Source organism: Panthera uncia (genome assembly GCF_023721935.1).
Source record: "Panthera uncia isolate 11264 chromosome A1 unlocalized genomic scaffold, Puncia_PCG_1.0 HiC_scaffold_16, whole genome shotgun sequence".
Classification (NCBI taxonomy): domain Eukaryota; kingdom Metazoa; phylum Chordata; class Mammalia; order Carnivora; family Felidae; genus Panthera; species Panthera uncia.
In genome coordinates, this window is record NW_026057576.1 from 9,065,335 (window position 1) to 9,092,989 (window position 27,655).

Genomic DNA, 27,655 nt, shown 5'->3' on the forward strand with positions numbered 1-27,655 from the left:
CTCTCAAAAAAAAAAAAAAAAAAAAGAAAGAAAGAAAGAAAGAAAAAGTAATCAAGCTATCCAACTAATAAGCAACAGAACTGTAGTCACAAATACCCCTCGATGAAATTCAGCTAAATTTATATTCAGTGATATTTTTATATATTTTTTTTTTCAACGTTTTTTTTTTTAATTTATTTTTGGGACAGAGAGAGACAGAGCATGAACGGGGGAGGGGCAGAGAGAGAGGGAGACACAGAATCGGAAACAGGCTCCAGGCTCCGAGCCATCAGCCCAGAGCCTGACGCGGGGCTCGAACTCACAGACCGCGAGATCGTGACCTGGCTGAAGTCGGACGCTTAACCGACTGCGCCACCCAGGCGCCCCAACAGTGATATTTTTAAAACATCTAATAGGTTTCCTCTAGATCCCTCCCCAAAAATATAACATACTCACTCTTTTCTTTCATACTTTAGCAGAAATTAAAATGATAAACGTTTTCAGGGGAGGACTTGTACTACATTGTTTTATGTATCTTACAGTGCCTGGCACCATATAGAACACACACTACAAGTATTCAGTAAGTATCTATAGCTGGTGTATAACCTTATTTGTTTTGAAACAGCACATTCTGGATATTAACACATTTTACATATACCACACAACTACCAGAATAATAAACCTCTAAAAGAAGGCTCTGGCCCATCACTCTCTCCCTTCACTGACATTCCTTTGTCTGAAAAACTTCTGCCAAAGCTTCAAAGCCCAACTCAGCTATTTCCTTCCATGATTCCCTTAGTCTGGGTGGCACCTTTCCTACTGTGTTTTCACTACACCCAGAGGTCAGTTCTACCACACAACTTATAAAGTATTGTTAAGTTGCCTGCTTCCCAACTAGACCAGTGGTTCTACCTTCTGGTTTCATGCTCCTTTTATTTTTTTTAAGTTTATTTATTTATTTTGAGACAGAGAGAGAGAGGGGGGGGGGAGAGAGAATCCCAAGCAGGCTCCGAGCTGTCAGCACAGAGCCTGCCCGACGCAGGGCTCGAACCCATGAACCGTGAGATCACGACGTGAGCTGAAATCGAGAGTCAGACATTTAACCAACTGCCCCACCCAGGCGCCCCTCAGGCTCCTTTTGCACTCTTAAAAATTATTGAGCTCCAAAGAGCTTTTGTCTGTGTGTAATGTAACTATCAATATTTAGCATGAGAAATTAAAATGGAGAATTTTTTAAAATATTAATTCATTTTAATATAATAATGAATCTGTTATTTGTTAATGTAAATAACATTTTATGAAAAATAACTATGATTTTCAAAACCAAAAAGAAACCAGTAAGAAGAGTGGCATTTTCTTACATTTTTGTAAATCTCTTTAATGTCTGACTCAACAGAGAACAGCTGGATTCTCATATCTGCTTCTACTTTCCACCTATTAGGACATCTTAAATGTCTTGTAGTCTCTGAAAAACTACACTGTATTCTCGGGGAGAGAATGAGAATCAGAAAGAGCAAATAACGCCTTGATATTATCATGAAAATAGTTTAGCCTTTGCAGACCTTTTCAAAGGGTCTTAAAGGGGTCCTGGGGCCCCGGACCACATCTCTGGAATCTCTGCTCTTAATAGTTAAGTCCTTGCAGACCATGACGTTCCTTTTCTTTGTAACTTCAGAACCTGAAATGGTACATGATTCATGACAGGTATGCAAGAAGTGCTTTTCCTGAGTGCACGAACAAATGGGGGGGATGAACAAATGATCACAAATAAATTCGGGCTGCCTTCTAGTCCCTTCCCTGACAATTTCCACAATATGAATCTCCACAAAATTCAAAAAGGAAATATAATGGTTGGGTGACAGTAATTAAATATCAATTACCATCCATCTGAATGAGTAGTTCAGACTTGACTCTGCGACTTGCCTCATGTTCATCAGAGGTTCCTCTTCGACTGCAGATGGAATCTATCTCATCAATGAAGATTGTGGTGGGTGCATAAAATCTAGCCTTTGTGAAAAATATTTTAAAGAAACCATTTAATGAGCTCATAAGATAATCTGATTTTTTTAATGCCATTTCCTCCTCCTAAGGAAATGGTAAAAAAAAAGAGCAGAAATTTTTCACTGCTTTAATGTCACCATGTAGTTACCAACAGGGATTAAATCATTTATATCACATAAAGGAAATTTCTAAAAATAAAAGCTATATGGTTGGTGAAGGTAGCTGACATACATGGGGATTCATAATACTATGATTTATACTTTCTGTATTTGAAAATTTCCAAAATACAAATCCTTTTAAAGACAAATTACCAATCACCATCCTCAAACATACATACTTTCTTAAATAACTACCGCAAATCCCTTATGAAAAAGGAACAAACTTCAATGATAGATCAATTTGATTTTTAAAATATACATTACAAAATACTCTGCTCAACCAGCTCATTAGAAATACAGAAATATCAAACATACACAATTCCCAAGTGTCTTCAACCCTCACTGGAAAGGATGCTGAAGGGCCTTCTCTTATGTCAGAGAGGAAAACACACATCAACTACTCCACAAAACCCACTACCCCATATCTTACTCATGGGTCAAGAACTGTTCAACTCTAAGTCCATTTGCCCTTTTAAAAACAGATCCCCAGGTGAATGGATCTAGATTTATGGGGATATCATTTGCCTACACAAACAGTACTTTGAAATCTGAATATATAGATCATCACTCACCATTTCAAACAACAGACGGACTAACTTCTCAGATTCACCTCTATATTTCGATGTCAATGTAGAAGAGGAAACATTGAAGAATGTTGTGCCACATTCGGTGGCAACAGCTTTAGCTAGCATAGTCTTCCCAGTGCCGGGGGGTCCAACCATCAGCACGCCCTGAAATTTCAAAAGATGTATTAAATGTTTTATCAGATTAAAATACATTCTTATAAAGTATCATCAGCTATTGACATACATAAAAATTCCCATCAAAAGGTAAACCCAATTATCACAGTGAAATCATGGTGCATTTGATATGAGTATCATTTTACAGAGTAAAAAAAAAATGAAGACCGATTTCATAAAATGTCTCGAATCAGAGGTAGTCAGAAATGGGTGTTACAACAAAAGGCCCAGACAAGAAGAAATCTTCTGATACATTTCGAAAGAACCTACCCAGGGGCACCTGGGTGGCTCAGTTGGTTAAGCGTCCAACTCTTGGTTTCGACTCAGGTCATGATCTCACGGTTCATGAGTTTGAGCCACCCTCTGGGCTCTGTGTTGTCAGTGTGGAGTCTGCTTGGGTTTCTCTCTCTCTTAGTCTCTCTCTGGTCCTCCCCCACTCATACTCTCGCTCTCAAAATAAACAAATAAATTAAAAAAAAAAAAAAAAAAAAAAAAGAACGGACCCAATTTTCTTAAACCTGGAAGAAGATACGTATGTATAGTCTTGAGCACTGCTTAAGAATGACTGCTCTATTTAAACATAAAATAAAACCTTTTCTACCACATCTAGTAGAATGTGCCCTCCTATGGGACAAAACCAATCTTCCACATTACATAATACACAGTTTTTAATCAAAACTAGATCCACTTATCAGTTAGTAAGGTAACTGAAATCTAGTGGCAATTCAAGCATAACCAATTTAGCTAGCATTTCGTCAGCTTTAATGTGCTAGACAATAGTTTACATACGATAGTGTTACCGATGAAAGAGCCACTAAATATAACAGACTCAAAACTACATTTTAGTTACTTAATACCTTTAAAAACAAAACTATTCTATAAAAATAAATCACTAAGGAGTAAAAATTATTCAAGAACACCAATCCTTTAGCGTTGAAGACTATTGGATTCTCAGATACTTCCTATTTTCTTCTGACACTTTTAATGGGAGTGCCGATATATAGGTGACGCTACATTTCTTTTGTATAATAGTGGATGATCTTAATAATTCCTTCCCATTTATTTGGCTTAATAGGCTTCTGGGGATTTACATTTTGAAAACTATGTGCACATAAAAGTTTCAGAAATTTAGAAACCGTCCAAACCCTTTTCTAGTGTAAAAATTAAGAAAAGGAAAACTCTTTTAAAATAGAGCCTGGAGGCCAGAAGGGGGAGCTCTCACACCCTACAACCCCTAGTCGATTGCAGACCCAACGGGAAGAGATCGGTCTTGCAAGTCTATGCTACCTTAGCTACTTTACCACCCCAGCAGGAGGAAGAAAGGTTTTTCTACTCCCCTGGCAACAGTCCAGCCAATGAAAGAGTATCATAACCCAGCCAATGAAAAACCACTATACTTTAACCTTACACTTTGCTCCAATAGACTTTTCCTTTTTTTTTTTTTTTTTTTAATGTTTATTTATTTCGACAGAGAGAGAAGCAGCAGTGTGGAGGGGGTGCAGGGAGAGAGAGAGAGAGTGAGAGCGAGGGAGAATCCCAAGCAGGCTTCCTGCTGTCAGTGCAGAGGCCAACTCAGTACTCTAAATCAAGAGTCCGACAGTCAGATGCTTAGCTAACTGAGCCACCCAGGAGCCCCTCCAATACACTTTTTCTTTGCAACAGGCCTCCCAATTTCCCCTTTCCTCTATAAAAGAGTGTTCCTCTCCTTTGTTCTCCAGTCTTGCCTATGGTTCTGCCATAGCTTGCTTGTCCTAAATTGCAATTCTCTGCTATTCCTAAATAAACCCAGTTTTTGCTGATAAAGTGAGTTTTATTTTTCAGGTTAACACAGTTATAGAATTCAGACACCCAGAAAGAGCAGAGGTCACTAGGATTTAAAACACTACTTTTATAAAAAGTATTTTGCTTTGCAAGGAGCCTTTAACGGTGCATGAGATTGGTATTTTGGAAACTGTAAAAACAACTAATATAACACAGCTATAGCCAAATTCATTATTTCTTTTTCTAATGTCCCCTTTGAATGCCCTTCTCAGTTCCTGTAATGTCCTTCAATGGGGCCACCTCCAACAGGAGCTAATTTCCAAAATTAGCATCTGTACATAGATAGATTCACACAGTACAGTATTTATAAACGTCAGCTCCTCTTTCAATTATCTCCTCGGTTTCCTGTATCTCCTTCTCTATCGGCTCCTTCCCTCAGTATATAAACAGACTTAAATCTGTCCTGTTAACAAAAAATCCTTCACTCGACCCTACATATCCTCTAGCTACTATTCACCTCGCCTTCCCTTCTCAGCCAACCTTCTTAAAGAAATGGTATGTGTTTACTATTTTTTCTTTATGAGCTACAATCCGCCTTCCGCCTCCACTGATTCACTAAAACTGCCTAATTTACTAATGCCAGGGTCATTTTTCAACTTCTGTCGTTTCTCCTTCTCTCTGTCCATTGACGGTGCTGATACCTAACGTTCATTCCCTTCTTCCTGAAATGGTTTCTCCCTGGGTTCATTCTATGAGCCTCTTCCTTCCCTGAGACTCCTCCTACTTGGGACTCTCTTCAGTGCCTTTCGGGTCTCCTCTTCCTCTGCCCTTTACATTCTCAAAGCGATTCCAAGCCTTTCTCTCTTTTCCCTTTATAGACCTCCTTGAACCATCTCATCCACATGCATAGTCTCACTATTTTAATTTAAATCCAAACTCTGTCCTAAGCTCCACACCTCTATTTCCAATTACTTGCTGAGTATTTACCTGAACATATTTTGTTTCTATTTAAACCTGCGCCTCTTCTCAATTTCCAGTGTCAGTTTATAGTATGCATGCTGTATAATAAAGGATTTGGCTGTTTTTTTCCCCCAGTTCCTGGGAGGTGGAGACCACAAATCCTTGGAATTTCCAAAGTGACAGGAGTGTCTTTGTTGTTTCATTTGAATCCTGAAATTTTATGTTAATGTGGTGACTCATGGTAGGCCCCTATATAGTTTATGCTGATGAGATGATTCAGATGGTGGCTGGCCTTGCCAGAAAAACCAACCATAGGATCAGAGCGTTAGGACTTTGAGCCAACTTTGGGTTGAGTGATGTCAACTAGACCTCTAGAGAAAGGAGACTGGAGACTGAGACACGTGGGCAGTGATTTCAATCAATCCCAGCTATGTAATGAAACCCCAATAAAAACCCTCCACAGTGAAGCTCGAGTGAGCTTCCTTGCTGCCAGGACTCTATGTATTGTCACACACCCATGTGCTAGGAGGGCAAAGCAACCTGACTCTATGGACAAAAAAACAACAGAAGCTTCGCTTCCGGCATCCTCCTGATCGTGCCCCTATGCATTTCTTCCCTTGGCTAGTCCCGATTTGCCTCCATTTGCTATGATAAAAATTGTGATTGTAAGTACAATGCTTTCCTAAGGTCTGTGAGTCATTCTAGAGAATTGCCAAATCTAAGGGGATAGTAAGAACCCCCAAATTTATAGCCAGCTGGCCAGAAGTGAAGGAGACCTGGGGACGCCCAAGTAGGCAGCTGGCATCTGAAGTGAGGACAGTCCCACGGAAAAGTGCCTTCAACCTATGAGGTTTGGCCCAAAGTAGCCGGTGTCCCAAGTAACTGCACACTCCTTCAATTAAGCCTGGAATTTGGGGGTCATACAACTTGTCCCTCTTCCTCATCCCTATCAACTATTAGTCATATCTTTTATATATCTCATAAATCCACCCATTTTTCACTGGCCAAATAACAAATGCCTTTGTTCAGGTCCTCACTGTTCAGCTCGACTGGTGCAACATCTTCTTAATCAGATTCCTCATCTATATCCATCTATGCCCATCTCCAGTCCATCCTCCATACTTCTGGTCAAGGTGATCTTTCTACGTCTGCAAATCAACCTCCTGCTAAAGACTTACAGAGCTTGGGGCGCCTGGGTGACTCAGTCGGTTAAGCCTCCAACTCTTGATTTCGGCTCGGGTCATGATCCCACAGTTTTTGAGTTCAAGCCCTCCATCAGGCTCCGTGCTGACAGCACTGAGTCCACTTGGGATTCTCTCTCCCTCTCTCTCTGCCCCTCCCCCCCCCCCCCCCCCCGCCGCTTGCTCTCTTTCTCTCAAAATAAATAAATAAACTTTATAAAAAAAAGATTTACAGGGCTCATCGTGATAGGTGGGTGTATGCCTACTATTCCTGCTGTCTTAAAGCTCCTTTATTTTATTTTTTTTATTTTTTTTAACGTTTTTTTATTTATTTTTGAGACAGAGAGAGACAGAGCATGAACGGAGGAGGGTCAGAGAGAGGGAGACACAGAATCCGAAACAGGCTCCAGACTCTGAGCTGTCAGCACAGAGCCCGACGCGGGGCTCGAACTCACGGACCGCGAGATCATGACCTGAGCCGAAGTCGGCCACTTAACCGACTGAGCCACCCAGGCGCCCCTTAAAGCTCCTTTAAATACGTACTTTTAAATACCTACTTTTCTCTCTTTTAAGTATTGTTTTAACAGTTACAATAAAAAGGGAATATACAGTAATATGTTACCAAAATTTGGTAGATTTGTAACAGTCCACAAAAGTTTTTAAATTGTAGAAGACAATCAAAATGCTATGGGTATTCCAAGCTATTTGTGTAAATACACAATTTCTCCTCTTCTTTACTGTAAGGCATGTCCAAAGAGAAAGAGATACTGAGAAGAGAAACAGACCTTCCTACGTAATTCAGAAGGGCAAAGTAAGATCATGGTTTTATTTCACTCTGCCAGTCAGATTTGCCTGTGACTAAGACCAAACAAAGTTCCAGGCAGCCACTGTCAGAAGGTTCTTTTTTAATATGCCAAAATAAAAGCAACGGACTTGGGAACTAGCCCTGGGCAGACTTTTTAATCTAAAGTAGAGGGCATGTCTTAGAATTATACCATGCTGAAATGAAGTGACCAAAATAATTAACGGTGAGAAATACGTCAACTTTTAGAAAGGCATTTATGTGATCAAACACTTATTCTATGAGATTACCTGCTGTTTAGGGGCACCTGGCTGGCTCTGTTGGGAGAGCATGCAACTCCTGACCTTGAGGTCGTTGAGTCTGAGCCCCAGGTGAGGTGTACAGATTACCCAATAAATAAGTAAGTAAATAAATAAATAAATAGACTCTTCAATTCGCTTCTTAATTTTTTTATCTACAGAAACAGACATCCAGAAAATTCTTAAAGCTAATCCCTAGCTTGGCAAACCTGAGGGGAGTGACTCAACTGAAGACGGTAATTTCAACACTCTGTCCCTCTCTTGCCATGCAGGGGCAACACACCTCGACTACAAATTCAAATCCAGGTACTTACGGGGTACACAAACCTCCTCCAGCTTTTACTCACTGTGCTAACACACACATAAAGAAACCACAACGGTGTCGTTCATTATCACGTAAGCCACATTTTTATACCTATTTTATTTTAATAAATGCTCACCTTCCACGGCCTTCTAATCCCTTTGAAAAAGTCAGGCATCCACATTGGCAGAACAACAGCTTCCCTGAGCAACTTCTTAGCTTCTTCCAAATCTGCTATGTCATCCCTTTGCAACAACAGCAAAGTTTCGTGTTTATTCAAGGACACCTCTGACTTATGGGCAATACTCATTCTTTTAAATTTTTTATTTATGAAGTTATTATTACATTAAGAACATGATTTAATTAATACTGCATAAAATGATCAGTGAAAACATATGGCAGTTATTAATTAGGACATGTTATTCAATTAACAACCTTCATCAGTTATGTCAACATCAAATTAACATGTAAAATGTCTTGGTTATATTTTGAAAGAATTGTCCTGTCAATCCTACACACTCATATATTAGGCATGAAGTCACAGTCAGGAAGATTAATGGATAATAAGAAAAGACTCACACCAGGCCAGCCAATAACTTGTTTTCTCTGCTACTTTAATTTAAGAACTTAAAGACTAACCAATGAATGCTAGGATTCCTGGATACGATGTCTCTCTCAAGAGTTTCTACCAGATCCTTATCATAGCCCGCACCATCAAATTTGGGAATTTCACCATCACTTGCACCGTCTTGCATATTCTTCCTTCCCTGGAGACAGATATAAAAAAAAGTACTGTTCAATAACAAAAGATCATTTTAGGGGCGGCTGGGTGGCTCAGTTGGTTGAACGTCCAACTCTAGATTTTGGCTCAGGTCATGATCTCACGGTCTGTGGGATCGAGCCCCGCACTGGGCTCTGTGCCGACAACTCAGAGCCTGCTTGCGATTCTCTCTCTCTTTCTCTCTGCCCCCTCCTGACACAGGCACTCTTTCTCTCAAAATAAATAAACATTTTTTAAAAACACAAAAAAACCAAGATAATTTTAATTAACATCACTGAGTTTCAAAATATTATAATGTAATCATTTTAAATAATTTTTTTGTTATTTTAAGATAGCGTTTTCTGATTACCCAAATGCCACCCTTCCTTGTTCATTTCCTCAGAAACAGATGAATTGGCCAACTTTATTATCCACTCCTTCAAATTTACATCCGTGGACGGACAGTTGCAAGTAAGACTAAAATGACCCTTGCTAGATATTTCTGAATTTGTGGATGCAGGGAATTTCCACCACCACCAGAGAATACACAGACTATTAATGCAGAGGACAAAACAACCTTAATTCACTGAGAACCTACTACCTGCCAATAAATCTCACATATAACTATCTCATTTAATACTCACAAGAAGGTAGGTATTATTATCCTTATTTCTACAAATGAGGACCTAGGACTCAGGTGAAATAACTTAATCACCCATAATTATTAAATGGCAGAGTAGAGATTTTAATGCATCTCTTCCTGACTCCCCGAGCCCGTGCCCTGTGCACAACATCAGACCATCTCATGCCTAATTGAGTCAGCTTACAGCTTAAGAGCTTTACAAACTATGACATCCTTCAAAGCAACCAAGAAGAGGCTGCATATAGGGAAAGAGTTGGGACTCTGAACTGCTTCTTACAAAGCCTTTTCCCTGTTACTCTAAGCGCCCCTCAGGATTCAGGGGTTTCTTCCTAGAAAGGTCCTTGGACCACATCATAAAGTCATTGTAATGATAATGGTAAAAGGACCTTTTTAAGTAGTGCTATTAAGACCACTAAAGCAATATACTTTACCCCAATTCTTCATTTAATAATATGGTGGCTTTAAAAAAAGAATTACATGCTCTGTTTTCTATGGGGTTCTGCCAAGATTTCCTCAGCTTTGAAGAGCTTGAAATGAAATGTGCTCAGTTGCTAGAGATAGTTCAACCAATGGAACGACGTCAGGGGACAGAGCCAAATACCTCCCCAGAGCTTCAGCCCCACAGTTACTGTCTAATACAAAAACGAAAGGGAAAGTAGTCAAAAAATGAGTCAATATCCTAAGCTTAAATCTGAAGGGAGAGAACAGCAATGAACCCCTCCTACCACACTTCATCTGAGATACACCATAGGCTTGACCATAAGTGCTGACAGGGGACTAAATGGCTCCCTTTGGGCAAATGCTCTAGTTCATTAAGCCACTAGGTAAATGACCAAATAGTAATCTTGGTGACTCGACCCAAAAAAATGAACAATTTTCTGTTTCTAGGTAGCACAGTGACACTATCAAGCTGAATTTTCAGAAAGATTCTTGTATTTCAGATGATAGATATCAATACTGACACTATGAAAAAGAGTAAATTTTGGGGCGCCTGGGTGGCTCAGTCAGTTAAGCATCCAATTTCAGCTCAGGTCATGATCCCACAGTTCATGAGTTCAAGCACTGCATGGGGCTCTGTGCTGACAGCTCAGAGCCTGGAGCCTGCTTTGGATTCTGTGTCTCCCTCTCTCTCCACCCCTCCCCCTCTTGTGCTCTGTCTCTGTCTCTCTCTCTCTCTCTCAAAAATAAATAAATATTAAAAAAAAAAAAAAGAGTAAATTTCTGGCATACCTACACAACAAACATTACATCTACAAGTTTAAAATGAGCTCGGCCTAGAATCACATTTTATAATACAGGTAGGGCACAGTTACAAAGCCACATTCAAACAAATCACCAGAAACTAATCCCTTTAAAAACTTTTCGAGGGCTCAGTCTGTTGAGCATCCAGCTCTTGACTTCAGCTCAGGTCATGATCTCACAGTTTGTGGGTTCAAGCCCCGCATCCGGCTCTGCACTTGGGATTCTCTCTCTCTCCCCCTCCCCTGCTCGTGCTCTCTTTCTCTCTCAAAATAAATAAACTTAAAAAAAAAAAAAAAAACACCTCTTCTAGAAATAAGTCAACTAAAGAATGCAACAGAAACTGATATATCTGAGACTTAAGTCTTGAAATGGCATCGTAATTTAAGACCTACCAAAAAATTACTATTAAAAAATGTAGGTAGACATCCATTTTAATATGAATGTCCAAGTGGTAGGAAAGACTTGATAAATACTACCAAGAGAAACAAAAAGCTGTACACTTATCTGAAAGTAATAGAAATCAGAGGATTTTTAAGAATAATAAATACGTGAGCATCTGTCTAACACATTTCATTGTGCAGTAGGTTTTATCGGTGAATGCATATACACTATCTGCCCTCATTGAGCATCTAGTCTGGTAGGGGAAACAAGTAACAAGTAAACAAAACAAAAACACACATAATCATAAACTGCGAAATGCTACGAAAAATGTGGGTGGTCAGGGTGGCTAAAAGGTATTGAGCAAATAAAACAGATTGGAGAGGAAGGCAGGGGCCAGCTCACCTAGGCCCCTGCAGGTCACAGTGAGGAGTTTGGATTTTATTCTAAGTGCACGAGGAAATTTCTGAAATGTGTTCAATAGGGAAGTAACAGGATCCGATTTACATTTTTAAATGATCCTTCTGCCTACCATGTGGGAAAAGGATGGGGTGGGGGGAGGAGAAGAAGCAGAGAAAGAAAAGCCTCTATTACACTACTCAAGGTCAAGCCTCTTAATTCGCAGAAGAGGAAATACAGGTGTAAGCCAGTCAAATGACCTGCCCTAGAATCCAAAGTAGAGATGAGATCTGAGTACAAATTAAGCAAAAAAGATTCTAGGAACTTTCACAAATCAAAATGGTGAGGTTATTAAAGAAAAAAATTAGGGAAACTAAAAGTAAATCATTTGGTTACATTGAGAAATCAACAAAATGGGTGACCATTATCCTTCAAAACAAATACCCAGCTAACCTGGAATAGGGATATCAAATATAAGTAACTGTAGTTTCAGTTCATGGGCTAGACTAACTGTAATACCTAAAAGGGACTGAGTTTTCAGGCAACTAAGATAACCTCACCCAAGATATTATTACCTGTACAGTTTACTAATGATAACAATACTAGCTGCAATAACACCGAAACGATCTTAGACTTCTTTGCTTAGATTTTCACATTAATTGACAAAGATCAACACTAGCAAGAATCTGATATTTAGCATGAAGTCTAACAGCCCCTTTTCCTCAAAATATTTTAGTATCTTTTTGCTAACATCTCAATTACCCTTATCAAGACAGATTTGTTAATGATCTTTCATTAGTATTGGCTCATCATTCTATTTGAAAAAAAAAAACGAGGCTAAAATTAGCAACTAACCCAATATTAGATAGAGTCCATTAATAACACAGCTTGGCCTCAAGCACAAACAACGGTTTTTGCATTTTATTGTGTGCCTCCCCACACGGGCAGATGAAGTGGAAGATGGTCAGTTACAGCTCTGAGTCTTGCATTTCAGGTGACAAGTGAATTAGACCCAGAGAAGGATACCCAGGGTGAGAAAGGATTGAAAAACCACATCATAGAGAGGAGAATCAAGGACACTAGAGACATTTAAGGTAAAGAAGCAAACACTAATGGAGCCACATGACCAACTGACCTGTTTACCTCCATCTCCTCTATCTTATTCTAAAAGAAAGAACTGGGACCAATAGAAAGTAATAAAGGATATAAATTTCAGATCAGCAAAACAATTTTCTAACAATGGGTTCTGTCTAACAAAGGGGTCATTGCTCTTGTTAGGTGGTGAGCTACCCAGCATCAGAATTACTAGCTAATTAGTAATAAAAAACCACTGGCCCACAGTCCCAGTGATGTCTAAGTTCATCTCAACTGAGGTCAGCAACATCACACCAGTAGTTTGGAATCGGTCATAGAAGTACTTATACCACAGAAATCAGCTGATGGTATAAATCGGGGCTTGATTGTTTTGTTAACAGTCTAGACTTAAGAAAATGGGGGGGGGGGGGGGGAATGTTAATGCAGGTGAAACTTAAAAGTCTGTCATTTCCGCAGTTGTTACTTCCTAAATAGCGCAGAAATTAAGGAAATATTTTTCCAGGATCTGAAAACCATGATCCGATTCATCGAAGTTGCTCAAATACCTGCTGAATGAATGAACTACCGACATACATTTCTATTGTTACACTTTCATCTTACTCACTAATGAAAAAAAAATACCACCCAGCATTCATGTCAGAACTACATTTCTCTTCATCTGTTATCTGCAACCATAGGTTGGCCACAGATACAAGATTAGTAAAACTCAGCAGAGGCCTTGTGTGAGAGTCCATTAGCTCTACAAAATTTACAATAATTGTACTATATATTCTATGATTTGTAATGATGTGCTACACATCCTTAACATCAGATTTATAACAAATGTGTGAACGTGTATATACACGCACATTTTCAGGAAACTAGTTACTGAACGTTTACCAGTACACTGCTAGTTAGATGATCATCGTTCGTCAAATAGTACCCATATGATGGTATCCTTTTCTTCAAGGAAAAAAAAAAAAAGTTTTCTTCAAGTCACTGTTCATCTGTACAAGGACCCATCAACAGCTCTCAATCCAGTTTATAACATCTCTCCACATCAGACATCCAGACATCCCTACACTTACTCAGGGATGAGAAGGAAAGGAGTCAAAAAGGGTCATTTGTTACGTGAAATTCAATGAAATAAAGTCATTGACATGTAATAATTTTAAATTAATTCTATTAATATAATTTACCACGCTTTATTCTGAATTCTATTTAAAAGCATATACAGCTTTAATCAGTACTGCTCATTTCACTAAGAGTTAATTCACCATAGAGCCATAGTCTGAAAATACTTGAGAATCAGAGTTTTATGAATTACACTTATTTTCGGTTGTAGTACAAAAACATTTCCTCTGCTACCTAATATTTTTAAACCATCTTTTTTCAATAAAAAAATGCATTGATTATTTCTGTGTCTATTTCTATACCGACCCTAGGTTTAAACAGTTAAATAATAATACATCAAGGGGCGCCCGGGTGGCGCAGTCGGTTAAGCGTCTGACTTCAGCCAGGTCACGATCTCGCGGTCCGTGAGTTCAAGCCCCGCGTCAGGCTCTGGGCTGATGGCTCGGAGTCTGGAGCCTGTTTCCGATTCTGTGTCTCCCTTTCTCTCTGCCCCTCCCCCGTTCATGCTCTGTCTCTCTCTGTCCCAAAAATAAATAAAAAACGTTGAAAAAAAAAAAAATAATAATAATACATCAAGAGGCACCTGGCCGGCTCAACTGGTGGAGCACGTGACTCTTGATCTCAGAGTTGTGGGCTTGAGCCCCCTGTTGGGTATAGAGATTACTTAGAAAGGATAAAAATCTTTAAAAAGAAATAATAATACATCGAATGTTCTCAGGTACATTCAAATAAGACTGACAAATATAGCTGTAAAGGTGAACTGATTCTTCTGACTCCCTCTCATCAATAAGAAAATAATCAGCGTGAGGTCAGGAGTCACACTTTATTAGAGTCTGTATTCCCAGTCCCTGCAAAGTATGACTAATACAAAGTACGCACACAATAAAGGTGTGTTAAGTAAACAGGGTAACAAACTGGCTTATGATGAGTCTGTGGACCTCAGGGAGAGAAAAACTGTAAGGGCTGGACAACAGATCACCATACACAGTGATGGTTACTGGTTAAAAACCAGTATTTTTAAGCTTGGACCTCACTGGAAACGTGTCAACAGTTTTAAAAAAAGAGGGGGGGGGGGGGGGGGGGGGGGGGGTGCTTAATCACTCTCAGAAAAGGAGCTGGAAAATCTTATAAAAGGCATCCGTGATACATTAAAATAAGACAGTAAGCGTTTTCAAACAAGAGGCTGCATAGCAAACCGATTAAAAGCCCAGGTGTTCAAAGAGTTCAACTCCTAGTTCCCGCACCGACTTGTGCAGGTACGAGGCTGGTGCCTCAATTTCTTCATATGTAGAACAGGGGAAATAATGCTGAGGTCACAGAAACTTATAGGAATTAAGTAAGCCACCATATATATAAAGCTTCAAACATCCAACGATACTGAGAATCTTGGGTGAGGTATTCTCATGTCCTCACTTTTTTTTTTTTTTTACATCTATAAAGTTAAGCGTTGAAGTACAAATTCATCTGAGATCATGAGCTACTGTATACAAATATATAATTATATAATTTTTATACATATTCATGTAACTAAATACTTTTCCTCAAAATAATAGTGTCCTTACTATCGCCAATGCATTCTGAATTTTCTAGTCTACTCTTCTTTAAAAAAAAAAAAAAAAAAAAAAAAAAAAAAAAAAAAAAAGCTGGTTGCAATACACAAAACTAATTTTAAAAAACCAACAGCACTGGGAACCAAAATATCTCTGAGGAGGCGTCCAATACAAGGTACTCATTTTCAAATTAGCTTTCAAAAGCAGTTTCACCTAAACTTCCTCGAACCCTATCACAGGTCTCAGTGAGTTTTAGGGACATTCTAATGGGTATTTGAGTGCTTACAATGATCATAACTGAACCACGTACGCTTTTCAAATACTAATAAACTTTGCATTCGTTTCTCTTAATTGTAGTCCTTTTTGTGTCCAGAGTGACTCAGAAGACATCTTTTATCTTCAAACAACTGTAGAGTTCTCTTTTTAAAAAAATAAAGGGCTTACTTTCCAGTGACATTCTGAGTACTTACATGTCAGTGAAAGAATAGGATTTAGAAAATTATTTGGAACTTTTTAAGAGAAAGACAATTTGCAATCTCCAGAAAAATCTGACATTCAACAAATGCTGCCTCATTGCTTTGTTCTTTGCTGACGAATCACATTAAAAATCAACATTTATTTAATTGTTCCGGGACTCTTTTCAAATCCAATCCATATTTTTAATCTAGTTTGGTAGGGATATTCCATAATATGAAAAAATCCTAAAATAAAGAGGAAAAAGATCTGTGACTTCACAAATTCCATTCCAAGCTCCATTCCTTAATCTATGACCTGGGGCTAGGTACTTCGGCTCTCTCCCTCGGTTTCTTCATTTGTAAAATGGGAAAAAGGGGACTACCTACTTCATGGGATGGTTTCACGGATTAATGTCTAACTGCTCTGAATGCTGCCCAGCAAGGAAGCATCCAAATAAACCAAGACCCAGGTTATTCTCTTGCGTTATGTGAAATTACGGTGAAAGCCTGGCATTTCCTCACACAGTTCTAAAAGTTTTCCTGAAAGCTACGAGCAGAGTGACGGTTGGACTTTAGCCCCTACTTTATGTTCCAAAGTGCACGCCAGGGTTAACTGACAAAATGAAGAACAAGGAAAGAAACAAAAATGACAGACAACATAGAGATTTTTAAGTATCCATTCAGATGGCTTTTGATAATGGGGGGAAAACAGTACAATTTCACCAGCAGGAACAATTAATTAATTTATTGGTGTCCCTCATGAATCCCAAAAAGGATCGGAGATGGAATCACTTACTGTTTTATGGTATAATAGCTCCGACAAATTATCAATGTAAAAATATCTAATTCCTTTGCTGTGTCCTAGCGAGGCAGACAAGCAGAATCTATCTCTGAATCTAGCTCATGAGAAATACTCCAAAAACACCGGTTGTATGCTACCAGACACAAGGCCTAGGAAGGTGGTCTGTGCAGAGTCCTTATCTTCTAATTGAAATCATACATCATAAAAATATTCCAACACAGCATCTAATCTTTAAGGATAACAACTTGCTATTAGTGGTAAGTTATATTTTCATTAGAAGTGTTCTGGTATCGACATGATGACATATCCTGAATCTCTAGCTAGGAAAATGTTCAACTTCTTGGTCGCAATTCAATAATCATCATCATTCATTTATGACGTCACAATGGAAATGGGAAATGCTATCGCTAAAAATCTAATTTTGTTTTCACTAAAACTAAAGCTAAAAGATGGGTCAGATCATCCTGGCTGGCTCCCTACTCTATAAGATTATCTTCAGCCCATGTTTCTAAAGTCCATTGTAAGGGCAGTACAGAATCGCCACCTAGTACTATGTTTATTCACGGATGAATTTCCCAGATAAAGTAAATGCACACAGTGAACCCCAACCCAGGAAAATTCTCTCGTTAAGAGAAAAAAAACCAATATCCGCGTTAAGTCCTTCCCCTACAACTGTTTTCATTTATTGCTCATTTCAATTCAGAATACTTGTTCAAATATATTTTAAGTTTTAAAACTTTGAGTATTTCTCCCAAAGACCCGTTTTACTAAAGATCTGTGAGTCTTTATTGAAATACACCTCTGAGGTTATTAGCACTGCGGGGTTCTGCTTAGATTGCAAAGACTGCTTGGAGTTCTGAATCAGACTTTTTTTTTTGTTTTCACTCTCTTCCGTGTCAAAACCGGGGGTACCCTGAAAACCCGAAAGACGTGATAATATTCGCCAAAAGCCATGGGCCTCAAGTGAACGAGTTACAAAGAGAGTCTTGCCTTATCCTCTCTTCCTTTTGCTCTATAATCCTTGTCTCTACTGGTGGAGGGTTTTTCACTCTTCGATATAGGATGTGCTCGGCCCACAGGTCCCCGGGCTCCCGCTCCGGGCATTTCTTTCCTCAGAGGTCTTACTTCTCGATTGGGACGCCTTATCTGAGGTGGAGCTCTGACAGGAAAAAAATGAAAATGAAAATTAATCAAAGGCAAAAGTAGTTTGACGCTCTTGTAGTCAATAAAACTATTCAATCAAGAAGCCCTAAATCTCCATCGTTTCCCTTTTGCCAATTCATAGCTACAACTATTAGATCAGTTCTTAAAAGTACTTTTCGGGGGGGGGGGGGGCAGTAGTGCTTTTCTATAAAATAGACTGGTTGATACAATTTTTAAGTACATATAAATGATATGTATAACAGCAATTATTTTGTCAAAAATAACTATTAATCACCAATAGAGGGCAATACAGACTATTTCCATCTAACAATCTTAATAGTGTAATGGAAAGTCAATTACTTTATTCATTACTGTCTTAAACCCAAACTAAGTAACTTTTAAAAAAACAAATGCATTTGAAACTAATATCACATTGCATGTAAATTATACTTCAACTTTTGCAAAAGCATTAAAAGCTGAAAGGACAGGAATTCAAAATACAACTATTCGTGCAGTCGACTTAATTTACTGATTACAATCAAAATTATTTCCTCTGCTTCTGTGCTGGAAAACCCAGCATTTCATTCATCAAATTATAAGCAGTAGGGCTAAACAATGCAATTTTTCACATGCAAATTCACTTTTGTGTGAAAATGTTATTCTTGCATCGAAGGTGCCAAAAATCACAGGATCGTTCAAATTACACAGGCCCCCAGATGTGAACGAAGAACTCAGAGCCCCATGTATGGCGAAGGATGTTAACTAGACACATGGCAGCCCATTTCACAACATATAAAAATACTGAATCGTCAGGTTCTATACCTGACGTTAATGTTGCATGTCAATTATACCTCAATGTCTTTTAAGTGTTGACAACTACATAAAAGCATGTGCACCAAGTGACGCATTTTGTTCCCTGTGATGCAAAACAGTTCCTCTTCAATAGCGAAACTCTAAGGTTTCTTAGCACAGTATTTAGCATCTCTCTTTGGGTGCTACGGGGACTCTATCCACTCTGTGCCTAATCTCTTGGTTCTTCTTCCTTGGACTGTCTCTGCTTCTGTTTTCCTATCTTTTCTCTCTCTACTGCTCTGCCTTCACTTGTAGCCCTTGAGATCCCATATGTGTATTCCTTCTTTTTTTTTACCCATATGCCCTACCTATTATTATCCCTTTTCCAACTTCAGGCTTTCAGTTCATCCAACTCATCACGGAGTCTCTCTCCCTGATATCAGAAGTGAGACATGTATATAACTCAGAACCCAGCAACACGGAAAAACAGATGAAAAGCCAGGAAGGATGCCAACTTAAGGCAATAGAGGTAAAAAAAAAAAAAAAAAAACCAAAAAACAAAAAACTGTTGACATATGGCAGGTCTAATACAGCATCTTCAGACTGTTGGAATGAGACCGCCGCATGAAACTGCTGGGATAAGAGAAGCTAGGGCTCTTCGGTCATTACACACTGACATCTGAATCCTTGGAGCTGACTCAGCTCAATAATTATTTATTGACCACCTATTAGGAGGTATATGGCCACTAGTGTGCTAGGCCCCAGGAGGAGACAAAGATGAATGGGCAATCTTGTGAAAGACATCACGGGAAAGGAACTGGTTACAAGGCATTTTCAAATACAAAGATATTACTGCATTATCAGTTTGGGGCAAGCTTAGTCTTTTAAGCATCAGCCAACAAAGCAACACTGTGATGAGACGGATTTAAGACAACCAAAAACGTTACGCGCTCTGTTCCCGGCATTTCACTGCAACAACTATCTTTTGACCGAGCGTTTGCTCCCTTTTGCTGAAGGAGCGGAAAGCAGCAGGGCAGCCCTTTACTCTGGGGTGCGCGCATTTGCGCGTGCGTAAACGCCTTCCCTGAATCGGACTCGTGGGGAAGGCCCAAGACGACACAAGGAGAGCCGCGCTCTCTTCACGCACAACGTGCGCCAAGTCCGCCCTTCTGGTGGCAGCTGCGCCTGCTATTCAAACAGTCCATCGTTGTCTGTGGGCCTGCTTTTTAGAGGCACAGGCAGCCTGAAGCTTTTGCTCCCCAGCAGCGAGCCCGTCCCCTACAGCTGCGTGCCAGGCTGCTCGTCAGTTGCTGGGCCTGCCCGCGAGGCCTCAGCGCCCGGGGCTGAGCCGTAGTGAGTCCTGAAACGTTTCTTCTGCCTTCGCGGCTGGCACATTCCCCGCCTCGGCTTGCTCTCCAGCGGTGGCTTAGGGGTCCCGCTTCAGTCCGGTTGGCACACGCATCCAGGCCAGGCAGGCTGTGCCGTGAGAAGAATGATGTCCAAGCTCTGGCACAGGCTTGCGTCCCAAGTGTTCGCTGCCGCTGACCTTGTCCCTCCACTCACCATTGTGATGGGCTTGTATGCGGTCTGAACGAAACTGCTCGAGAAGCCAGAGGTGCCCTTTGGGGCAAGACCCGCAACCTCACGGAAAGGGTGCCTGTGCTCCGAGAAAAAGTCTTCGGTTGCATCTCGCTGCGGTTGGATATTACATTTGTAACAGACCCTGGCAACTTCCCAAAGGACATCCTTGATTCTGTTCTGTACTTCCTCCATTAGCGCATCACTGCACAATGTCATGCTTCAATTTAAGGATTCAGTGACAGCTTCCAGGCTGAGGGGGAAAAAAAGAAGTCTCGGGGCTTCTTTTACGGGTCTCGTTTTAAAAGAGGCTTCAGTAGGGTTACACGGCACCACCAACCTCTGCCCCGATGGTCAAAGAGAAGACGACACTGTACTAGCTTACAGTATTCCCGAGATAGAGAATATCTGATCGAGCTGCAGATACAAGATTAGAAGGTCTGCACTATACTCAGTTCTCCTAGATTCCCCTCTAGAAACGGAAAGAAATGCGCTTTCTGTCATATGCAAATAAGCCTAATTTGTTCCAAAATCCAGTGTTTCCTCTTTCTAAGCTATATTAAGTATCAACATTCTATGGAAACGTTCTTATCAGCACTAGTTGTAACAGCAAACACCTGAAAACAACCCAACTGTCCAGTATCAGAACAAATGCATATATATTCACATAATGATATAATTCACAATATACACATGAACGTGAATTATAACCACATGGAACAACACTACATGAATCTCAGGACAATTATGGTGAGTGAAAAGGTGGGTTCAAAAGACACAGACAGACAGCAACATAGGATACTGTTTGGGGACATAAATATGTGTACTAAAAGTAAAGAAAGGCAAGGGAATGATAAATCCCAAGTCCAGGACAGTGCCTAACTCTGAACAGGGAGGGAGGGGAATGGAATGCAGAGGAGCTCATAGGGGATCTTCAAAAGCAACAGTTCAGTTCTTTATCGTAAACTCTTCGCGGGGTCCATGGAAGCTATTGTGTTGTGACGCCTTATACCGTCCGTAATTTGAATTATTTACATTATCTGCTCAGTAGTTAATGAAACTTTAAATCTGATTATACTACAACACTGAGTAAAAGATCCGGGCACCTAAAAAGGGAAATTACAGAATTGCTACAAAGTTTTTGGCATGTTCCAGAAAGACGCACGTGCTAGGGGACGTGGGCTCAGAGTCCACATCCTCGGTTGAACCTACTAGACTACTGCCTGGCGAATCTCCATAAAACATCAGGCAACAGAAAGAGAACTGTCTGTATTATAGCACCACTCTTCCATGGTTCCAGAAGTCAAGGGAAGAAGCCCTCTTTCGAAGACACCCTTCATTCCACACCATATTAAGTAACAGGGTCTACAATACTAGCACAATTTTCTCCAATTGTTCTTAAGATTCCTACCCATTGACCTCTATTTCTTCTAGCATTTTGTTTCATCATTATTCTAATTTTTTTTTGTTCATACATTGTTAGAATTCTGGTATAAGAATAAGTAATTTAGAACAGGTCCTATATATGCCCAAGAACATAACCCAGATTGTTTAAATTTAACTTCTGGACAAGAAGGAAAAATAATTTTATTTTGCTATCAGATTAACTTACATAACTACAGAATTAAATAAACAGAAAAACACCTCCTCCACATCTAATAAAAAGATAAGAAACATAAGTTCCAAGTAGTTCATACTGATATTTTGGCTATAAGAACTTGGGAGTCAACATATGAGACTTCTGAGTCCAGGAGAAATTATCTGTTAAGAAATCAGGAGGTAAAAAACAAAGCTTAGGGGCGCCTAGGTGGCGCAGTCGGTTAAGCGTCCGACTTCAGCCAGGTCACGATCTCACGGTCCGTGAGTTCGAGCCCCGCGTCAGGCTCTGGGCTGATGGCTCAGAGCCTGGAGCCTGTTTCCGATTCTGTGTCTCCCTCTCTCTCTGCCCCTTCCCCCGTTCATGTTCTGCCTCTCTCTGTCCCAAAAATAAATAAACGTTGAAAAATGTAACTACTCTTTAAAAAAAAAAAAAAGAAAAAAGAAAAAACAAACAAACAAACAAAGCTTAAATAGAAATGAGAGGACTTAGGATTTGAAACTAAACATTAATGATTAAGAATTTTATGTCCACTCTCATCATATATATGACTGCTATTTTTTCAAATCAGTAAATATTTATTGTTTACCTAATAAGTACAGAACTATGCTGGGTATACTACTGACATAAAAACATTGCAGGGCACCTGGGTGGCTCCGTCAGTTAAGCGTCTGACTTTTGATTTCAGCTCAGGTCATGATCTCACTCATTCGTGAGTTGGAGCCCTGCAAGCCTGCTTAGGATTCTCTTTCTCCCTCTCTCTCTGCCCCTCCCACACACTCTCTCTCTCTCCCTCAAAATAAATAAATTTAAAAAAAAAATCATAAGCACTATTCCTATCCTCACAGAGAAACAACATGGTGATCTGAAGTCAGCATGAGATTTAGAATCCTAGGGGCAGCTGGGTGGCTCAGTCACTTAAGCGTCCGACTCTTGGTTTTGGCTCAGGTCGTGATCTAATAGTTCGCAAGATGGGCTCTATGCTGGCAGCGTGGAGCCTGCTTGGGATTCTCTCTCCCTCTCTCTGCCCCTCCCCACTCGTGCTCTCTCTCTCTCTCTCTCTCTCTCTCTCAAAAAAAAAAAAAATTGGTCTACCAATTACTGATTATATGAACATATTACTTACTATCTATACTCGTCATGTTCTTCCTCTGTAAATGGAGATGTTAATACTTCATAGAATTTGTAAATCTATTTGTCACTAATATAACATGTTCAGTAAAATGTAAACACAGTACACAACTCAATAAATATTAATACCATATAACCACCAGTAGATGAAGATATAGAACACTTCCCAATATCTCAGAAAGCTTTTTCATGGTTCCTTTTAGTCAACATCAACCCAGAAGGTAAGCACTATCTGACCTTATTATCGTAAGTTGGGTTTGCCTGTGCTAGTTTCAGAGAAATGGAATCCTACGGTACATACTTTTACTTGGTCTTTCTCTCAACATTACCTGTGAAATCCATCCATGTTCCTGCACGGAGCATGAGTTCATCTTCCTTCAACGTTGTGCGGTATTTTATTGTGTAAATATAATTACAACATATCTATTCTACCGTTGATGAACACTTGCGCTGTTTTCCATTTGACGCTATTATTAAAGCTTCTACGAATATGGGGTTATGTTCATGGTAAACGTAAGCATTCATTTCTTTGTTATGTACCCAGGAACAGAACTGCTGGATCATCAAGTACATGTACGAGTAGCTTTAGCAAATGTAGCCAAACAGTTTTCCAAAGTGATGACGTCATGCTACATTCGCATCAACAATATATAAGACTAGCAGTCACCCCATCCCAGCCATTCTGGTGGAGGTACAATGGCATCTCATTATAGCTTTACTTTGCCTTTCCTGACTATGGATGCTGAGCCCCTTTTCAACAATATGCTTCTTGGCCACGTAAATGCTGTCTTTTGTACAGTATCTATTCCAGCTTTTAGTTCACCTTTTTTTTTTCAACCAGTTGTCTTTTTCTTATTGATTTATTGACTGTCATTCTTTATATATTCTGGATGCAAGTCCTTTGTCAGATACAGGCACTGTAAATATCTTCTAGTATATGGCTTGCCTTTTCACTCTCTTAATGGTGTCTCTCTTCATGACGAGAAGTTCATAGTTTTAGAATTCTGATTTACCAGTCTTTTCTCTTTAATAATTTTGTGTCCAGTTTCATAAGTCTGTGCTACTCCAAAATCATGATATTATCCTTTCATGTTCTCTTCTGGAAGCTTTATCTTACTATCTTTTACATTTTAGGTAATGATCTATTTCAAATTAATTCTTCTATATGATGTGTGGTAGGAGGGGGTCAAGATTTCCTCCCCCATAAATACTCAATTAACCCAGAAGGATTTAGTGACAAGACCCACCTTTCCCTACTAAACTGCAGAGGCACCTTCTGCATAAATCAAGTGACTTCACAAAAGTTAACCTTTAATGATAAGTCCCAGTTCTAAAAAGAACTTTAGACATTTTAGTTGTTAGGCCATGTTAGGCCTAACAGGCCATGTTAGGTTAAGTCTTCCCTCATTATCCAACGAATAAATCAATCACACCCAGAAATACATTGAATACTATAGGTCTTCAAATACATTGAACAACTATATGAGTTGTCTTGTATCCTCTAGGGTACCTTTCGTACTCTTCAGAAGCTTAATTTGATTTTTAAAAGTATTCAACTTATTAAAGTTAAAAAATGTAAAAATTCAGTTATTCCTTAAAACTTTTAGATTCAGCTCACAAATCTTTTCCTATATACAAGACTGACAGATTTTAGAAGTCATTTTTAAGATGCTTTTGAACAGTGTTTTGTCCCATTTCAAACCTGGTTAATTAAATGCCACCAAAATTTTTTACCTACATTTATAAACGTATTTTATTTCCTTCTTAGTTCCTCAACTGTCTTACTCAATAAAGCATAATAATTTACATATAAATATTTTTATAAACCTAGTAAATTAGACTTATAAATAAGCCTAAACTTCTCCTAAATGTTCCACAAAAGTGACTTAACATAAATTTTTATGTAAAAAATCACAGACCTCCATTATTCCATAATACATTAAAAAAAATTTTTAATGTTTATTTATTTTTGACAGAGAGACAGAGCGTGAGCAGGGGAGGGGCAGAGAAAGAGGGAGACACAGAATCTGATGCAGGCTCCAGGTTCCGAGCCATCAGCACAGAGCCCGACGTGGGGCTCGAACTCACACACCGCGAGATCATGACCTGAGCCAAAGTCGGGCGCTCAACCGACTGAGCCACCCAGGCACCCCGTATTCCATAATACATCTAAAGGTGGAATTGCATGCTTATCACCCTCACTAGCCATATATCCTTAAATTACAAGTACATAAAAATGATAAGTAAATATGCAAATATGCACATATCCCTTAACAGAAAAATATTACTCTGATTCTCTTAGACATTTCTATTCTTAATTCTAAATCTTCCTGGAGTTGAAAGATGCTTATCCACTACAGAAGACAACTGTCATCCAAGTTAACCAAGGGAAGATTTAACCAGAAATTTCAGCTGGTATGAGATCTGGAGCTACAGACACCCTCACACCAAATATTATGCAAGACCATTTAATGTCACAGGGTTCTTAACATTTTGCCATTATCCACAACCAGCCGGCTGGGATAGAAACTAAACCTTTGTCAGTAATTTTGATGGGACATACTGATCCTTATTTAAAGCCGCTGTGCCTGTCATTCTACCACTTCAGAGGTGGGGACAGAGGAGATGATACCGTTACTAATTCATCAGTCTAATGGTAGAATTCCTCCACTCCCAGGAAGGTTAATTACCTGATTGTACTTTGCTCTTCTTTACCTAAAGATAGACAAGCCTTGTGTTTTCCATGAAACTCTAAAGACTTTTAAATCTGAAAAACTTGGGGCGCCGGGGTGGCTCAGTCAGTTGAGCATCCAACTCTTGATCTGGGCTCAGGTCATGATTCCAGGGTCATGGGATTGAGTTCCCAATCGGACTCTGCACGGAGCATGGAGCCTGCTTAAGAGTCTCTCTCTCTCTCTCTCTCTCTCTCTCTCTCTCTCCCTCTTCCCTACTGGTGCTCTCTCTAGAATAAAAAATAAATAAAAATAAAAGTAAATTTGAGGGGTGCCTGGGTGGCTCAGTTGGTTGAGCATCCAACTTTAGCTCAGGTCATGATCTCACAGTCTGTGAGTTCGAGCCCCACGTCGGGCTCTGGGCTGACAGCTCAGAGCCTGGAGCCGGCTTCAGATCCTGTGTCTCCCTCTCTCTCTGCCCCTCCCCCACTCACGCTCTGTCTCTATCAATAAATGAATAAACGTTAAAAAAAATTTAAAAAAATAAATAAATTTGAACACTTAAAATATTTATTCTCTGCCTAACTCTAAAGACCTCAAAACTAGATGTATAATGGCACTCTTACGGGTTATAAAGGCTACATAATTTCTACAAATATTAAAATTATACCAGTTGAACTTTAGTTATCTCACAGTTCTTTGTCTAGCTTACAGTCAAGTTCTAAGATTATCCTATTTATTTTTAAAACACACAGACACAAAAAACATATGAGATAGTCCCTGCATCCAAGAAGCTTAAAATTTGGCTGAAAATATATTCATATTTTAAGAAATATACTGGACATCCCGTTCTGTCCACACATAAATCTTACAGCTAAAGCCTTGCTGAGCAGCTCCCCACTAAACTAGAAACAAGAGTCCTCAAAGACAACAAATTGTAGGATAAGACCTTCAAGAACTTATAATAATAGAAGTATGAAAAAACACGGTAACAACAACAAAAATAAGCTGAAACCCTTCCCACTATCAACCGTGTAGGAATTCTGGATAAAATGTAACAAATACCCTTTTACATACATAGGTGATATTACCAGAGGGTAAGAGAAATACCTAATGGCCAAAAAACAAATAAAAGAGAGCTGATGACATGACAGTCCTTTAGGCTTTCCAGGCCTCACACACTTAAGGACTTGAGATTTAAATTTTTTTTTTTTAACCTTTATTTATTTTTGAGACAGAGAGAGACAGAGCATGAACGGGGGAGGGGCAGAGAGAGAGGGAGACACAGAATCGGAAGCAGGCTCCAGGCTCTGAGCCATCAGCCCAGAGCCCGACGCGGGGCTAGAACTTACGGACCGCGAGATCGTGACCTGAGCTGAAGGCGGACGCTTAACCGACTGAGCCACCCAGGCGCCCCAAGGACTTGAGATTTAATGACCACACAGAAAGACCTGAGGCCCCACGTCAATCAAAGAAGTTGCACTGAGACTATCACATAAAGCCAGGACTGTCCAAGGACTACAATCTCAGTGAAAGAGTTGAATTTATTTATTTATTTTTAAACGTTTATTTGTTATTGAGAGACAGAGCGTGGGAGGGGCAGAGACACAGAATCCGAAGCAGGCTCCAGGCTCTGAGTTGTCAGCACAGGGCCCGGTGCGGGGCTCGAACTCATCAACAGTGAGACCATGACCTGAGCCGAAGTCAGACACCCAACCGACTGAGCCATCCAGGCGCCCCAAGAGTTGAATTTAAAACACACATGTGGAAGAAGCAAGTACATCTGTTTATCTGGCCTATGTTCCATATTTGTGGAGTGAAGCAAATGTCTCCCCTAGAAATAGTAACCAAGGGCCTGTTGTTATGTGATTTGGGATTCAGTTTTATAGCTCAAAGAAATTTTCCTAAAAGTGGTCCTGGGCAGGTAACATTCCAGGGCACCTGGCTGAAGCAAACACAGACTCTCAGGAGTGACATCCCTCCAAACAAGCCACATCTTTTTTTTTTTTTTTTTTTAATTTTTTTTTAACGTTTATTTATTTTTGAGACAGAGAGAGACAGAGCATGAACGGGGGAGGGTCAGAGAGAGGGAGACACAGAATCTGAAACAGGCTCCAGGCTCT

The 27,655-nt window shown here is 39.6% G+C and overlaps 1 protein-coding gene across 12 annotated transcripts in view; it reads right to left on the reverse strand.

Annotated features, from left to right (window-relative positions):
• The window catches only part of KATNAL1 (katanin catalytic subunit A1 like 1), a 110,004-nt gene that overhangs the window by 44,500 nt on the left and 37,849 nt on the right, over positions 1-27,655 (reverse strand). For all 12 annotated transcript variants that reach the window (XR_007461209.1, XR_007461207.1, XR_007461208.1 and 9 more), the window contains 5 exons: positions 17,610-17,778; positions 8,822-8,949; positions 8,322-8,427; positions 2,711-2,869; positions 1,860-1,986 (listed from right to left, as the gene is read on the reverse strand). Coding sequence is in view for 6 of the 12 variants with exons in the window: in XM_049647412.1 (XP_049503369.1) it covers positions 1,860-1,986; positions 2,711-2,869; positions 8,322-8,427; positions 8,822-8,949; positions 17,610-17,778 (689 nt within the window). In the remaining 6 variants the exon portion in view is untranslated. The remainder of the gene's footprint in view (positions 1-1,859; positions 1,987-2,710; positions 2,870-8,321; positions 8,428-8,821; positions 8,950-17,609; positions 17,779-27,655) is intronic.